Raw genomic sequence first — 17,516 nt, 5'->3', positions numbered from 1 at the left:
ACCACCCTCCAGGGGGTGTTTTTTCATATGATGGAAGGGCATTGACTGCCAATGCCTGAAGGTGCTACTGGCACTAAGAACGCAGAGGCCAGGAAAGCTGAGTGTCCTGCAATGCGTGGGACAATCATACGGTACAACTGTTCTATTCAAAATGACAGGAAGAAACATACCACTGAGGAACACTAGTCTACAGTCAATAACAATATTTTTTATTCTTTATAGTCTCAAGACAGCACAGACCTATAATAGGAAGGAAATAAATGTATGTTGGCCAAATGAACAAATGAATTATAAGGATTACCTTTTTTTTTTTTTTTTGGAAGATCTTATTTATTTACTTGCCAGACAGAGACACAGGGAGAGAGGGAACATAAGGATGGGGAGAGGAAGAGGGAGAAGGCTTCCCGCCAAGCAGGAAGCCCATCTCGGGGCTTGATGTCAGGACCCTTGGATCATGACCTGAACTGAAGGCAGACGCTTAATGACTGAGCCACTCGGGCACCCCAAGGATTATCATTTGGAACAAACTGGATTAGGCCACATCAACCACGAATGCTACATTTTCTTATGCTCAAGGCCCACCATGTAGTACTTAAAGACAAATGTGAGCAGATCAAGTGGCGCGCTTTGAGACCTCCTACCAGGACAACACTGACCTCTTCTGTTCAGCTGTGTGGCCACCCACGAGAAGGCAGCCTGGCTAGACTGGAACTAGGGTCACTTAGGCTGCAGGAGAAAGAGAAGTTTCAGCAGCCACTCTGAGACAGAAATTTCTGACGGATTTAGTTTCTACCCCATTCATGAATCCCAGCAACCTGGATCCACTCCTAGTACTCCACTCACCTTCTGCAAATCCATCGAAAGCTGCTGAATGAATGCTTGGAGCTCTTGTTCCTTTTGCTCCAGGGCTGACATCTTATTTTCCACACCTGTGTTTGAAGCTCTCACATGATCTCTTCATTGAAAGAAAGCAGACAATAAACACATTTGGAAATCTCATCTAAGAGACATTCTTCTACAGGAAAAATACAGATGGTTCTTTATATGTCAGGGCTGCAAATGCTAGTCATTGGAAGATTATCAATGGAGAAGGCCCCTTGGCTCTTTCTGAAGTAGAAGCCCGGAGAAAAAATTTCACCCAGGTTTAAGCAAAAAATCGTTATCTCCCTTTGGTTACTCAATAGCTTACAAACAAAAACATATCTGGATCACTTGGCAGACTTGGAAGCTGAACTTAGGCAGGTGAGGGGAGGGAGGGTCTCAAGCCCTGGGCAGGTAAGGACAGTCTAGAAGCCTTTGCCAGAACTGAGATCAGAAAGTGTTGCAAAGAGCAGTGGGGAGAGGCAGGCAAGCTGTAGCCAGAGTGAACACCGCTTCCCACGGGCCCCACAGACCAAGCAAGAACCTCTGCTCTTCCAGCGCTGAGCAGTGTCTCTGCAATTCTTCTAGCTTCTGGCTCAAGTCTGATGACATCTGACTGGAGGTCATCAACTCCTCCCGGGTGTGACTAAGTTCTCTGGTTCGAGCCTCCAACTCTTGCTCCATTTTCCCCAGACTTTCTTCTTTTTTTAAAAGCTGATAAAAAGATACAAAGTTTCACTGGGCCACTACTAAGAAATACTATTGAGACTTATTTTTAAAAACATGGACCAACAAGTCAAACTTTCATAACAATTTTGTGGGCTTATAAGGGGCCCAGTAGTAAAAAAGAAAAAGAAAAGGAAGCACATTTCAAACAGAACTTCCCCACTTTGATAAATTGAAAAATAAACACATATGATTAATATCAAAGACTACTAGGGTATGTTCATCAGCAAGTAAAGAGTGATAACTAGTAAAATCAGAGCAATTAATCATCTATACAGCATGTAGCTATGAAAATAAAAATGCGCACCATGTGCTTTACTTTACTTAGTTCCTGTTGCTGGAACCCCTCTAATTCATCCATTTCATCCCTCCTTTGGAAAAGATTCAAACTCTGGTTCTTCATTTCCTGTAACTGAGCTGTCAGAAACCTTTTCTCCTATTTGGAGGAAGAAGACATCATCTCAGGCAACGAAGACACCACAAACCCTTATTATGTATGCAGAATGCTTTTTAATAAAATCTACAGAAAGTTTTTATTTTTATTCAGCAGAATTGTTATTTTTTTTAAAGATTTTATTTTTAAGTAATCTCCCCGCAACATGGGGCTCAAACTCATGACCCTGAGATCACAGACTGCTGGCTCCACTGACTGAGCCGGCCAGGTGCCCCCAGCAGATTACTTAATAAAGAAAAATCTTTCGGGCACCCGGGTGGCTCAGTGAGTTAAAGCCTCTGCCTTCAGCTCAGGTCATGATCCCAGGGTTCTGGGATCCAGCTCTCTGCTCAGCAGGGAGCCTGCTTCCCTTCCTCTCTCTCTGCCTGCCTCTCTGCCTACTTGTCATCTCTGTCTGTCAAATAAATAAAGTCTTAAAAAAAAAAAAAAAAGAAAAATCTTTCAAAAACTCTCTTGTCAGCAGACAATAGTAGATAACAGGAAGCTTTATGGTGATATGACCAATACAGCATTATCTAACTCTCTTTAAGTTAAAAATAAATGTGTTTTAAATGATCCAGCTGTGAATAAGGGGAGTAAGAGCAACAACTGCTTGACACTTCAAAGTTCTTAAGTTTGATTAGAAATCGCAGATCCTCATTTTCCCGGTCTGTTCTCAGTAGCATACTGAACTGGATGAGCAACATGAGTAACTGGAGTAAGACTGAGCACCCTGAAAAAATGAGATGCATTTAAGTAATGTCAGTTCGCAATTTCAGTTAGGAAGTCAACAAAAATTAGACATGACTGGTGTCAGCAGGTTACAATTTACTAAATGACAGCTTCCCAAGATAGATTCTTTTCAGGACAAACCCTGCTGCTACAGTTTCTAATTCCTGATTGAAAAGAAATCTAAACAGTCTAAAAATAACAGTTCCAAAAATGACAGTGGCTTCAAAGACCTACATACATGTCTCACTGCTCTTCTGGGTCTAAAATATTTCCCAGTCCCTTTTTGGGCAGGGAAGAGGGGGTGGGGATCGCCTTAGTGCACTGTCGGTGGTTTTACTTAGTTCAGTCCTGCATGTTTCCTTAACAATTTTAAAAGATAAAAAACAGCTCAATGAGAATTTCAACTACTATAATCTTACGAGTTTCTTTTAAGAAAACTTTAACCTAACCAATACCTCCATATTTAAGAAGACCATTATTAATACCATGTTCAGATTTTTTTTTAAGCACAAGTTTCTTTGGGAAATAGCTTTTTTCTGTAATTTTTCCTTATAAAAATATGTTCAAGCATTCTTTGATAAATTGATAACTAGATTTCTAGAACACACAAAGAGAACTGATTTAGCTTGGAGTTTTATTCCAAGAATACAACAACAATAAAACTCATCTGCTTAATAAAATGAACAGTATAAATACACGTGTGTGTGTGTGTGTGTATATATATATATATTTAGAAATGAGGTTTTTTTATTCATTTTTAAAAAAGATTTTATTTATTTATTCATGAGAGGCAGAGGGAGAAGCAGGCTCCCTGGGGGGCCCAGTGTGGGACTCAATCACAGGACCCTGAGATACTGACCTGAGCTGGAGGCAGACACTTAACTGATGGAGCAACCCAGGTGGCTGAACAGTAAATTTTTTATTTTGCAACTGAATTTATCAATCTAAGAAATAATTTTTTACCCCAAAGAGTAATTTAGAAGTATTTGATGAAAACAAAAAATGAATTAGGTAGCAGCATATAATTTGGGCTGAAGGAGCGGACTTTAAAATTAAAATGTTTTTCTAACTATAGGCCTGAAATTTCATCTTCCTGTTCATGTCTGGGAGCCAGGAATACATTACATTAACACCTACACAGTGTTACACAAGCTATGGTGCTAGAGTAATCAATTTTCCTCGTCTGTGTTTAGCCAAGAAATGCTCTTATCTGCTCAATGCTGAGCCTTGAAAAATGCCCTCCTTCCCCACTGCCTCCTCAAAAAGTATTCCTAACATTACCACAGTGCCAATTAGGGCCCCAGCAGGAAACAGATGGCAGTCTCAAATTGGGTATTTTGAGAAGAGTGTAATAAAGGGACTTTTGAAAGCTGTGGGTGAGTAAGAAAGCACAAAGCTAATGTGCTAGTAACAGTTGGGCAGGAAGGGACAAAGGGAATGTAGAGGTTACAAGAGACCCAGGAATATCCAACTAAAGCTGTGACCTTTGGCCACGGGATACAACTAACCTGAAGGGATCCCACATGGAGAAGGCTGGAGGAATAAATCCCGGCCACCGACAATTCCTTTGGAGTTCCCCACTGGCAGAACCCAGTTGGAAACCAGAGGGCAATGGAGCCTGGCTGACGCAGTTTCCGTCAGCCTCCAGGGACACAGAGAAAGGTAAGGTAAGGGAGGAGAGGATAGTGGGAGGGGCAAACCAAAGATAGCCAGCATGCCCTTCAAGCAAGGGCAGCCATGAGCTTTTCAAGTCAGTGTCAACTCAACCAGCACCCCAAGTCTAAGAGGTGGTAGAGTGATCTGTACACTGGGTACCGGAAAAGCCATTTTCCAAGCCCTGAGGAGAGGCCAACATTCATACGGAGATAAAAAAAAAGGTGAACTAACCTTTTCAAGCTGATCCATTTTTTCTGACCATTCCTAAAATAAAACAACAAAAAGGTACAGTTTCCAGGGAAGAGTATCAGTAACATAAGGTTTTCAGAAAACAAAACAACCTAACTCCCCTGCAAAGCAAGCAAGCAACCAATCAAAACAGCAAATAAAAAACCCCATAAAGTTGGCTTAGTATTAAGAGAACCAAGAGTCCTAAAAGGAGAAGAAAATGAATTTTATAGAAACTTCTAGAACACACATATAAACCTGCAGATTTTTACGAAGCAGAGCACCCAACTAAGCTGTAGTGTGGTGTTCTGATGCAGCTTTTCACTTTATTCCTGAGTGTTTTTCCATGAATACTATTATTATCTCTTGGGAGTGGGTAGCTGGGGCAGCTGAATTGGTAACTATAATTGATATTTAGAAACTAATTTAATGAAGGTAAAAGGGACCACCCTCGCCAGCCCCTGATAATTATTTTCCTTCTTATCTTGATTTTACCAATATGCTTTACGCTGTCTGGTATATGATGCCCCTTATTCACAAATCACAGGAGGAAAAATAACCATCGGTACAAAAAGCCATATTCCAAGTGCCTACAATCAGAATTCACCAATTTTAGATGATATCATCATTTATGTACATTTACACCATAGTTATCTAATAGGTATTGGTAAATAATGTCTTTTTCTGGCTAGCAAATGTCCTAATACTCCCTTTAAAATACTCACTTTAAAACCAACCAACTCACCAACTATAGATGAATTATATATATTCTTAAGTGAAACATAATAAATTGATCCTGTCTTAATAAATCAAGATTACCAGTATAATATCTTGATGTTTTTCTTAAATTTAAAATGCCATCGAAAGAAATATTTACTTCATAATTACTGTAATAGGTGGTAATAGTACTATTTTCCTTTCTTACTGTTATTCATTCAGCATCTATCAATGGATGGTTCTAGTGAGATTACAGGAGTTCTTTTGTCTAACTCACTGGGGTTAAAGACACTAGGGAACAGACCATAAGAACTATGTACATCATAGAAGCTGGGCTTGAGAGCATTCTCTACTCTAAGAGGCAAATGTTTGGGGTTTAGGGGTCTAGGCCTTGAGACAGGTTTTTAGAGGACAGAGACCATTTCCCTTCTTTTGGGATATGCCACCAGATAGAACACATCATTTCCCTTCTCCCTATTACAAAGTTACACAGAATGACAGAATGATATTCTCTATTCTGGATGCATCTCACGATTACAAATGTAAATTACAGAGCATTCCTTTTCTCCTAGGCTGCAGATATTTTCTACCAGGTTTACGTCATGATTTTTGAAATCACGTCACTAAGTGAAATCTTTCCACCAGTCTTGGGCGTCACATATAAAATACCTGGTCCTTTCTGGCTAATGCCAAAGCCAGTCCTTCTGCCATTTTGGCTCTGTTGGCTTGGAATGTCTCATTCTGCTCTTGAAATTTCCGCATGGAAGCTGTTAACAAAGAGGCTCTATTTGAGATATGGCAATATTTCAGAAACGGCATGACAAACAGCCCATGTGATTATTTTACAACTGTAACCTAACAAAAAAGATCAAGGTCAAGTAAGTGGATAATGAGACTGGGAAAAACCTGATCCGTCTCAACATTATCCCAGAATCTTTTGGGCTTAGCATTAGAGCATAGTTGTTTTTTTGCTTTCTCTTGTTCTATTTTGGTAATAAGCAAGTATATACATTTAGGAAGATGCCAAAAGGTAACTTTTTCAACAGTACAATGATAGTAGGTAGGTTGCTAGAAGAGGCTAACGCTGTTGCTAAGTGATGGTTACTAGCATACTTTATCAGAATTAAAAATAAAATTCAAAACTATGCAAAACAAAAAACCTTTCTTTCACTTCGTTTTCCTTTAAAATTTTTTTAAGTATATGTCAACAGAAAACTTCTTTAGCATCTTTCTTGGATTGAATCCAAAGGAGAACATATGAATTAGGACAGACCAAATAAAATGTATGTTCTATTGCTGGAGAAGTGATGACAGCCAAAAATTTCCCCCCATTCTGAATACAGCAGCATGAAGCTATGGCTAGAACAAGGCTCCTAATCTAGGTTTAAGGGCCAGGCACATGATTTTACTAAAATCGAAGGGCAGCCAATAAACCGGTCAACTGGATGAAGACAAGCTGATACACATAATGACCTTCTCCTAAGAAGCATGCCCATAACACAACATGAACAGGAATTGTATGCTTATAAATATCAGACAAAATGTTTTACCACTCTGATTAAGAAGTACAATTAAAAAGATTTGAGCTATGATGAAGGACAATACACTACTGTTTCATTAAAAAAAAAAAAAAAAAACTAAACCCTGAAAAGATTGAAAAAAAGCAGGAAAAAAAATACGTACAATCCTGGTGTTTTTCTAATGCAATTTCAAGCTTCTCTTTTATCTTCTGCAAGTTTCGGACCTGTTCAGCATAGTCTTGGGTGAGGAGGGTGACGCACATACCAGGAATGGACAAACATCAGGAAAGGAAGTTAATTAAACAAAAAAATGAGTGAAAATGATGATGATTTTCTCAACCCGAAAACCATTGCTGTTAAGGAAAGCTAGGCAGACAGCCTCCCATTAACAATGAACAACACAAGCAAACAGGTATAGTACAAACCATCCACGGTGTAAATGGTGAATACAAACAGGCAGGTTTGTTTAGCCTGGATAGAGAGCAAGAAGTGGGCCTGGTCTGATCATCAGAAATGCCCTGCTCGTTAATTTCAAACCTCCGTTTTCACTTCCCCTTCCAGTATTAGCGATAGGACAGGGCAAAAGGAACTCACTGAACAGCTCACAGTTCATACAGCTGAGTTAACAGTGGTTGGGACAATAGCAAACACCTTACCACAGGATGGTCTTTACCTTCAAAGTACTTAATTTTCTAGAAAAGTCAGCTTCCTTTCTATATGGGAACTGAGCTTCCTATGCCAAATTAAAGGTGAAAGTCAGAATTAATTATCTGGGTGGCCAAAGAAGATAGTATGGTGCAGTGGAAAAGTAGGCAGGCTTGGGCCAAATCCCAGCTGTCAGTCTGTGGCTGAGAGACCATAAGCAAATTATTGATCCCAAATATTAGTTTCGTTACTTAGCAAATGATGGTATTAATCGCAATGGCCTCAAACGCACTTAGTAAACTGCTTTCTGTGTCCTAATTAGGTAACAAATTAGGTGTTTTTCTATGCCAGAAGCAGCGGACACGCTTCAGGAAGAGGTTCAGAAAGAGGTACCTGCTGCTGCTGTTTTTCATGTGAAACCTGAAGGAAGATACCCAGGACACAACTGGGCTTTCTAAGTGTCCTTTCTCTGCCCTATCCCTTCCCTAATTTTAGTCAAGCCCAAATGATTCTTCTGTCTCTATGTCAGAGAAGGCATGTAGCTTTCTCCCCAATGTTAAACAAAAGTAAAGTTATTTCACCTCTATTCCTGCTGTTAGTTACAAGTAGGTATAATTGGACTGTAACAACTGAATTTAAAGAAGATTATAGTTAAGAGTACGGACTCTAGCAAGCAAATCTGGGTTTGGATCCGAGCTCCACCACTTACTGCTTTGGTGACCTTAACCTCGCTAAGCCTAGTAAGGCTACAGTGAGGATAAAAGGAGATAGCACACCAACCGGGAGCTGGGAGCTAGACTACAGACCTTTGATAACCTCACAAACACAAGTATTTGTATACAATTTGGAGAGTTTTGTAGTCTACTGCTTTCACTCCAGTAAAATGTGCATAAGGCCAAGGGACAAAAAGAAACACAGAAGCCATTGACCACTTCACAGGATGAAACTTTCAAAACGTATCCGCTGGCAGAAACCAAAATAAGAAACTCACAACTCTATCACAAACATGCCCTGCTCAGGCAAGGATATAATGGAAGTTGTGTAAATTGTAAACTGCACACAAAAGACATAATGAGAGTTACAGCTTCTATACAGGTGTTGAGTATCACTGGAAAGCGGTCTAAAGACCCAGGACACTTACACAAGTGATATGCAGCTGTAGCGAGTGGCAACGTAGCCACTCTGGTGCTGAAGAATCCATCTGTTGGCCATTCCCTGTAAGTACTATCCCCTACCCTGACAGCTGTGCTAACAGGTGGAAGATTGTCAAATGTAATCTATGTATACTTTTAATACCTTTTATATCCATGGCTAGAAACCTCAGGAGCAGAAAAACCCAACTTATTCTTTTTGAGTTTACAGTCTTCAGTACACTAACAAAAAGAGGGAACCAAAAGGGCACAAATTGCTCCATTTTGACTAAGAAATACGTCAATACATAGCACTATCACCATAAGGTGACACTATATCGTTATTCGACATAGACAGAGGGTCAGCCAAGGAGAGTGTTCTTTGCTTGCTTTTTATGAAGTCTTAGACATACCAGAAAGTCTGGCTTCAAGTTTCCGGATCTGTTCATTCCTTCTCAAGAGCTGGGATGAAAGATCTTCTCTGGAGCTGCTTCCATCGGAAGCCTGTGGAAACACAGACAAGAGGCCACATTCATACATGGGTTTTCAGCAATGTGAGACCCCAATACTGGACCGGAAAGCAACAACTCTTGTTTCAGCTTTCATTATACTTTAAATGTGATCACTGAAGAGCTTCTTAACATACCTAGGTCCTAGCTTCTCTACCTGTTAAACAGGAGCAACACTATCCCCTTCTACAGCGTGGAAAAGGTGGGAGATGCCAAACGGACTCTGTGTGTGTATGTGTGTGTGTGTGTGTGTGTACAGTATTAGAATAAATAGTGGCAAACAAATCCATTATGGTCATATCACACCAAGTACATGATACAAAGAATATATTTTCAGTGATAAGAAAATCAGCCTCAGTGGCTCAGTCCGTTAAGCCGCTGCCTTCAGCTCAGGTTGTCATCCCAGGGCCCGGGGATCGAGTCCCTCATCGGGCTCCTTGCTTGGCAGGGAGCCTCCTCCTTCCTCTACCTCTGTCTGCCGCTTCCCTGCTTGTGCTCTAACAAGTAAATAAATAAAATCTTAAAAAAAGAAAAAAGAAAATCATTTTATTTTTCCAAAGGTAAAGTCCTGGCAGAAAAGGTCAGAAGGTTCTTTAACAAGGGGTTAAAGGCTGGTGAAGAACTGATCACTGACATTGATAAAGTTTCCGTCTAAATGCATCAAAGACTTTACCAGATAATATGGATTCATTTTAAGTTTTCCTTAATAAAATGGAGATCTCTCAAAAAATATGGATTCAATAATCAATATATTAATTAAACATCAATTTTTCTCAACAATCTACTTTATTTTTAAAAAATTTTTAAAGATTTTCTTTGAGAGAGGTAGTGAGTGAGTGAGTGAGTGAGCACGAGCAGAGGGAGTGGCAGAGGGAGAGGGAGAGGGAGAAGCAGACTCCCTGCTGAGCAGGAAGCCTTGGGCTGGCCTTGGGCTCAATCCCAAGACCTTGAGATCATCACCTGAGCTGAAGGCAGATGCTTAACTGAGCCACCCAGATGTCCCCACAACAATCTATTTTAAAATGTCTGGATACTACTATTACTTTGGGCACTGCTTACTATTGCTAACAAGTAACTTATTTATCTTTTTTTTTGGATTATAAAATTTTCAAAAATACAGAAGAGTAGGGAGAATGGTTTAATTAACGTTCTCCATCTACTTTAATAATTGCTGATGTTTCCCCCCATTTGCTTTATTATTTTACTGAAGTACTATAAATAACAGATATGACATTTTGCCTTAAATACTTTGATAAACATTTCCCAAATATAAGGTCATTTTCCTTTATAACCACAATACCATTATCACACCTAAACAATTTTTATCCAATATCTAGTCTTTTTTTTTTTTTAATTAAAGATTTTATTTATTTATTTGACAGAGAGAGATAGGCAGAGAGGCAGGCAGAGAGAGAGAGGAGGAAGCAGGCTCCCCGCTGAGCAGAGAGCCCGATGCGGAACTCGATCCCAGGACCCTGAGATCATGACCTGAGCCGAAGGCAGCGGCTTAACCCACTGAGCCACCCAGGTGCCCTCCAATATCTAGTCTTTAGCCATGTTTCCCCATCTAATACCCAAAGTATCTTTAAAGGTGGTTGAAAAATTCACTTTATTTTTTATTTTTTTAAAGATTTTATTTATTTGTCAGAGACACAGCGAGAGGGGGAACACAAGTAGGGGGAGTGGGAGAGAGAGAGGCAGGCTTCCCACTGAGCAGACAGCCCAATGTGGGGCTTGATCCTTGATCCCAGGACCCCGGGATAATGTCCCCAGTCAAAGGCAGATGCTTAATGACTGAGTCATCCAGGCCCCCCCAAAATTCACTTTAAATATTCACTTATGTGTCTAGACACTTGTCCAGTCCAACATTTATTTAGACTTGGTTTAGTTTATACATAAGAGGCAGTCTCTAGAGGTGGAGGACCTGGGTTAAAGTTCCATCCTCACCACTTAGAAAATAAGAACTTGGGCCCATTAGTCATCTTCTCTGTGCATTGATTTCATCATAAGTAAACTATGACAACAAACATGATCAATCTCACAGAGCTGTGATGAGGATTAAATAAATCAACACTTGTCAACTCCCTAAAACACAGAATAGCACATAATTAGTTTCAATACTTATCTATATTAGAAGTTATGATTATTACTGTTAATAAGACATCTGCTTCTCAGCTGTGCTAAACACTGGGAACAGTGGTGAAACAGAGTCCCCAACCTAAAACAGCAGGAGAAGCAGCTACTATTATGAAATGCCTGTTAAAGAGCCAGGCACTATGCAAAATGTTTTATTTATTAGGCAGAAGAGGTAACACTGCAGGCCTGCAATCACAATTCTTAGCAAGGTCTGTCTGTAAGGCCAGCCCTGGGGCTTAACTATGGGAACTTAAGACTTTAAAGGGTTCCCACTATTATTGATAAGAAAGGTTCACTGTATCTAATCTGTTTGTGTACAAAAATATTGTTTATGCTGAACACCTGTTTTCCTTCAGGGGGTCTGGAATTTTGGTAAATGCTTGGCAGATAGTGCCTATGTGAAGAGCCCCAATAAAATCCCTGGGCACTGAGTCTCCAAGGAGCTTCCCTGGAAGACAACATTTTACATGTGCTGTCACAATTTTTTCTGGGGGAATTAAGCATGTCCTATGTAACTCCAGGGGGAGAGGACTTTTAGAAGCTTGCACCTGGTTTTCTCCAGGCTTTGCCTCATGCATCTTTTCCTCTTGCTGATTATGCTTTGTATTCTTTCACTATAATAAGTGACAGCAGTAAGTAAAACCACGCTGAGTCCTCTTAAATAATCGAACCTCAGGATGAACATTGGGGACCTGAGACCCATGCTTTAATAAGACAAGTATAGTTCCTATTTTACAGATGTGGGTGGGAACTAAGGCATAGGAAAGGAACTTGCCCCAAGTCATATAGTAACAATGAAGCTAGGAATCGAATCTAGGTCTGACTCCTTAACCTGACCTGAGTTCCTAACTACTACTCTCTACTGCCTTTCATAAGCCTCCCAGTTTAGTGAGACAGACAAGCAAACCACCAACAATGCAGTGTAAACAGGTGCTGTTACAGAGGTCAGGAGGAGATAAGGGACCAAACTTGGCGAGGAGGAGTAAGGAGTAGAGGGGATGACAAGGGCAGGTCAGGTCAAGGGGCTTCCTGAAAGTAACATGTAAGTGGGGTCTTGAAGGAAGCTCAAAGTCTGTTAGAGGAACTCAGGAGCAAAAGGAAGAGATGAGACATCTCAGAGACAGGAGATAATTCCAAAAGGTGTGGGCATGAAGGAATATAACACATTCCAGAAATGCAATAGGTTCAGCGTGGATGGAGCACAGGGTCTAGCAAAGTAGAGTGAGATGAGGTTGGACAGGGAAGCTGTGCCGAGGCCATGAGAGTTTACCACTGTACTATGTATGAATTTGAACTTCATCTTGAAGGTGATAGGGAAACCACTGAGGAGTTTCAGGCATTAAAGAGACATGAATACATCTGCTTTGGGGAGTTATTAGAGGCAAGGAGCCCAGATAGACTACAACAGTTGTCCAAAAACAAAAGACAGCTTGAAATAAAATGGAAGTAAATGAACTCCTGGCAATGGAGTAAAGAGAGCAAGTCTGAGACATTTAGAAGATGGAAAACCAAAATACTTGTTGACTGGACACCCAAAAAATGAAGGTTAGAGTCTAAAATGCTTCTGAAATTTCTTGCTGGTGACTTGGGGGAATGGAGGGACCCATTTGAAGATGGAGTTAAATAATTCAGTGTTGTTCATTTTAGAATTTGAGGCACTAGAGGAAGAGCATTTGGTTGGAGAAATATATGCAGTGGGATATACAGGTTTGGAGATAGGGCGTGAAGATCAGAATGTAGAGACGGTAAGTTCAAGTAGATTACTTCAGCAGTCTCAATGGAAAATGCTTTCTGAATTCAGGCCAGTTTCTATATCTGGAATACTTTCAAAATGACAGACTTCATTTAGCATGTCATCATGAAGGCAAAGCAGGTATTTCTGCCACAGAATTCAGCACTGAAACTATATCCTTCATCCTGGGGATCAAATGTGCAGTACATTTCCCGTTAAATATAGCAGCCAATGATATCAGGTAATCTTATTGTTCCATCCCAATAACCTAAGAGCTTCTGCCATGTAATTTGACCCAGGACAGGTAGCAGAAGAAAGGAGGAAGAAGACTCATCCGACCCTGGAAACAACTCAATTGTCTATCATCAGGAAAAGACAAAGATAAATTGTGGCCTTGTCAAATGCTGGAATCTTACACAGCAGTAAAAGTAAATGAATCACAGCTTCATGGAACACAGATGCATTCTAGAAACATGGTGAGTTAAAAAAAAAGAAAGTTCAAGAATACCATTTTTATAAAGTTCACAAATAAGCAACACTAAACAACAAATTCTTTATAAATATATACATATCTGGGAGGCTATTTTAAAAATCAAGAGAATGATAAACACAAAATTTAGGATGGGGTTATCTGGAGGGCAGGGAGGAAGAAGGTGAACTGGGAAGGAGCATACAAGTGCCTTCAACAGTTTCCACAATGTTTTAGTTCTTTGGATAGGTAACCCATTAACAAGCATCCATTTTATTTTTATGCTTTATACTTTACAGTTACATTACACACATTCTTTTACATACACCAAATATTGTAATTTTTTAAAAAAAGATAACTGACTTTGAGAGGATCCTGTCATATGCCAAAGACACACTTTTAATCCTAAGGCATGAGATCTACCTAACACAACAGCATCTTCATTGTTCTTAAATCTTTCCAAACACAAAGGTCCTTCACAAATAAGGGACATACAGCAGGGGTGTCTTCTTCTCATCAACTTTCCTAGTAAAATAGAGTACTCTAATTCCACACCATAACTCACAGACCATGTTAGGCAACAATGACTTAAAGTATATTTGTCTGCAGAGATAATAAGCCAAGGCTTTTTGGAGAAACGAAATATAGAAGAAAATGCATAAAGTATAAAAAGAGTGTAACAGGACAATGTAGAGAATATGAAAAGGGACTCTGAAAAAACAGGAAAAAACAGAAAAGCACCTTACAGTAGGAAGAAGCAGATATAAACCCCATCTAATCTTTCAATTTTAAAAGAAAATACTTATGGGAAAGTCTCTTCGAAATACTATTTTAAGGGGCGCCTGGGTGGCTCAGTGGGTTAAGCCGCTGCCTTCGGCTCAGGTCATGATCTCAGGGTCCTGGGATCGAGTCCCGCATCGGGCTCTCTGCTCAGCGGGGAGCCTGCTTCCCCCTCTCTCTCTCTCTGCCTGCCTCTCTGCCTGCTTGTGATCTGTCTCTGTCAAATAAATAAATAAATAAATAATCTTAAAAAAAAAAAAACTTAAAAAAAAAAGAAATACTATTTTTAAAATATATCAAGAGTGTACCAAATATTAAAAATTAGAAAAGATACTTACAAAGTCATCTCCCGAGTCAGCTCCCATAGAGGCAACAGATTCCTTGCTCACTGACCGTGGTATCCTAGTAGCGCCCCCTGGCCTCTGAGCCACAGCGGTCTCTTCTGCAATTTTCTTCTTCAGTTTTGCAAACATTTTTGCTGTGTGGTTATCCTGCACGGATGACCAGCTCGTGAACCACCCCAGTAGTCTAGTCCTTAGGCCAGCAAGCAGGACTTCAGAGACTGATGCCTAAAAAGTTCCAGACATCCAAGCAAACTGCATTCCCACTTCAGTGTGGGCCAAGGGCTTAAAGAACAGTATCTATAAATCAGACGAAAAAGAGCTAAGTTAAACACAGGAGAGATTTCAGAACTGAGTTGCTTTTTAACCTTCAGGTTTCAAAATTAAGTTTCATAATTTTACGTGGACATTTAACAGAACACACTGCTAAACATTTAAAAAGCACTCAGGTGCTTCACGTGCATAAACAGATAAGGAAATCCAGGCTTGAGGAGATGAGGTAATCTGCCAAAGAGTGTGTGTTTAAGTGGCAGGGCTGGTATTTGAACCCAGGACTCTGACTCACAAGTCCTTACTCTTTCTTTATTATGCCACGTTGGCTGTGGCATATAACACATATAGTAAAACTGCCCAGGGTACATGTTAATGTCACATAATGGTTGGAAATTCTCCCCACAATATTAACTACAGTTTACTTTTTTTTTTTTTTTAAGATGAAGACAAAATATGTACTCAATATGAGGATAAAGGTATAACATTCCAATGTTCGAGGATGGTTGGCCATCAGCTCTTGACTAGAAAAAGCTGACAACCTAGAAAAAACAGGCAAGCCAGACATCTATCCTCTATAAGCATCAGATACCCTTAAACATTTCCTAGAAATTCTGTATGGTTCTCTTTAAGAGTGATTAAAATGACCTGAACTCAGTTTCATCTTCAGAATGTTTTACATGATAATCAACATGAGATTCAACCTTCTTTTCCTCCCAGTGTTGTATGAAACACCAATATTCTGGTTCCAACCTTAACTTTCCATGTTCTGTGGAGGACACCTAGGTTCTGCTCTGAGATCTACGAAAGACTTCTTACCACTTCAGATTATCCATGTAAATCTGTACAATTCTCCAATGTCTGTAAACCACCTACTCACCTGGCTTATCTACCAGATTTAAAACAGCTTGGAGGTCAAAGCATTCTGTCCTGAATGAAAACAAAGATAAAATGCACTGGGTATTTCCTTTCAAGTGTAAGGCCAAAATGTTTGGGGGAAATGGAAGAGGATAAAGGTAGAATTAACCAGAAGACAGAGGAAAGAATCTATCACTGCCACAGTCCTCAGTGGGACACCTTCTCCTTTGCGTTTGTGATCTACCTGGAGCTTCACTAACAGGCACGAAGAACAGAATCTCTCATTGGTGCCTAAATTTACTACATCTTGGGAGACTCGAGCAAAAACAACTTGAATGAGATTACGGTTTCCTAGGGCCAGTATTTATTTCTCAGTTGATTCTGACAGTCACACATTGTTTGTTTACCTGGCGAGATCCGGGCAGTCTAGTCACAGAGCCTTGACTCGCACTAAGAACGTCGCCGAGAAAAAGAATGGCTAAACTGGGTAAAAAACAACAGCCTAACGCCCAGGGATAGGCAGGTACCTGCCACGCCAGTCTGGATCCCACTCAACTCAGGCTCCTTCTAGAACCGCCCGCGTTTGGACTGTCAAGGAAGAGAGAGGGACTCAACGTCTCTCCCATCTGACAGCAAGGAAACTGAGACCCAGAAAGGAGGAATGACTTGTCCAAGGTCGCTGGTGGCGGGGGGGGGGGGGTCCTGACACCCTAAGCTCCAGACTCCCCGGCCGGGCAGCCCCTCTGCCACCACCCCCGCCCTTTCAGCACCCCGGTACCGCCCCCCGCCTTGGGTCTTGGGCAACCCCGTCCGGGCCGCTCTGGGGCAGACCGAGGCCACCGGGAGAAAGAGGGGCCTCCTGGCATCTCCGGCCCCCGCCCGCGCACCTGCCGCTCTCTGGGCAGCGGGCAGAGCCCCGCCTCCGGGACCTCTCGTGAACACCGGCCCGCGTCACCAGCCCCCACGGCCGGCCGGCGAGCAGAGCAGCGACCCGGAACCGCACCAACACCAGCGCGCCGGAAGTGGCTGCGCGCGGGGCGGGCCTGCCACGCGCATGCGCCCGCGCGCGGTCTCAGCGGTCGACGGCGACATCATCCGGGCTGCGGTTGGGCCGGAACCGCTGGAGGGCGCGGGCGCGAGGCTGGGCGCTCCCTAAGGCCGGCCCGCCACGTCACCCAGCGGCCCGACCCGTGGATGATGACAGGGTGGCCATAAGCCTTTATTGTTCTTTTTTTTTCTTTTTAAGGGGGCGGTGCGGAGCGGGGAAGTGGGAGGAGCCTTGTGGCCGAAGGGAAAAGCACCCAGTTGGTGCCGTGGGGCCATCGCGTGTTGTGGGGCTTTGAATCCTAAGGCCACTGCTGCGCGGAACTGAGAGGGAGTTTCCGTCCGCTCCCCGCATCCCAATCCCACTGCGCCCTGCCCAGCCGCCTGGCCACGGCATAGCAGGTGATCACTGCGAGTCCGTGCCTCCCTCCTCACACAGAAGCCTGTGGCTTTGGAAAGTACAACTAGGTCTTAGCGCTTTGTGACTAGTTTTTTTAAACTCTTGTGCCTATGACCAACTGCAGGTTATACGTTTTATATCTCAACACAGGACACACATAATGTACCTCTGAAAGCAAAGTTTCCGGAATCATACTCTTATATCATACACTCCGATATACTGCATTTCAAAATAAAAAGCTGATAGCAGCCCACTACATTCATCTCATTATCTACTCATGGTCCTCCAACTTTTGACAGTTGAAAGTTCAAGTTCAAAGTTACACTGCA

The 17,516-nt window shown here is 41.6% G+C and overlaps 1 protein-coding gene across 6 annotated transcripts in view; it reads right to left on the bottom strand.

Annotated features, from left to right (window-relative positions):
* Window positions 1-16,738, bottom strand: part of GOLGA1 (golgin A1) — a 47,744-nt gene extending 31,006 nt beyond the window's left edge. The window contains exons 1-10 of one of the 6 annotated variants that reach the window (XM_044264922.1): window positions 16,631-16,738; window positions 15,766-15,815; window positions 14,613-14,915; window positions 9,062-9,152; window positions 7,037-7,111; window positions 6,023-6,120; window positions 4,640-4,672; window positions 1,895-2,023; window positions 1,406-1,575; window positions 844-955 (exon numbers count right to left, since the gene is read on the bottom strand). In XM_044264922.1, the coding sequence (XP_044120857.1) occupies window positions 844-955; window positions 1,406-1,575; window positions 1,895-2,023; window positions 4,640-4,672; window positions 6,023-6,120; window positions 7,037-7,111; window positions 9,062-9,152; window positions 14,613-14,747 (843 nt within the window). In that variant the 5' untranslated portion in view covers window positions 14,748-14,915; window positions 15,766-15,815; window positions 16,631-16,738. Of the gene's footprint in view, window positions 1-843; window positions 956-1,405; window positions 1,576-1,894; window positions 2,024-4,639; window positions 4,673-6,022; window positions 6,121-7,036; window positions 7,112-9,061; window positions 9,153-14,612; window positions 14,916-15,765; window positions 15,816-16,150; window positions 16,332-16,630 lie in introns of those variants that run through there. The other 5 variants (XM_044264924.1, XM_044264923.1, XM_044264927.1 and 2 more) reach the window with 5 other exon arrangements.
* Window positions 16,739-17,516: the final 778 nt, after the last annotated feature.

Source organism: Neovison vison, chromosome 9, assembly GCF_020171115.1.
Source record: "Neovison vison isolate M4711 chromosome 9, ASM_NN_V1, whole genome shotgun sequence".
In the NCBI taxonomy this organism is placed as follows: Eukaryota; Metazoa; Chordata; class Mammalia; order Carnivora; family Mustelidae; genus Neogale; species Neogale vison.
This window is presented reverse-complemented; position numbering and strand designations above follow the sequence as displayed.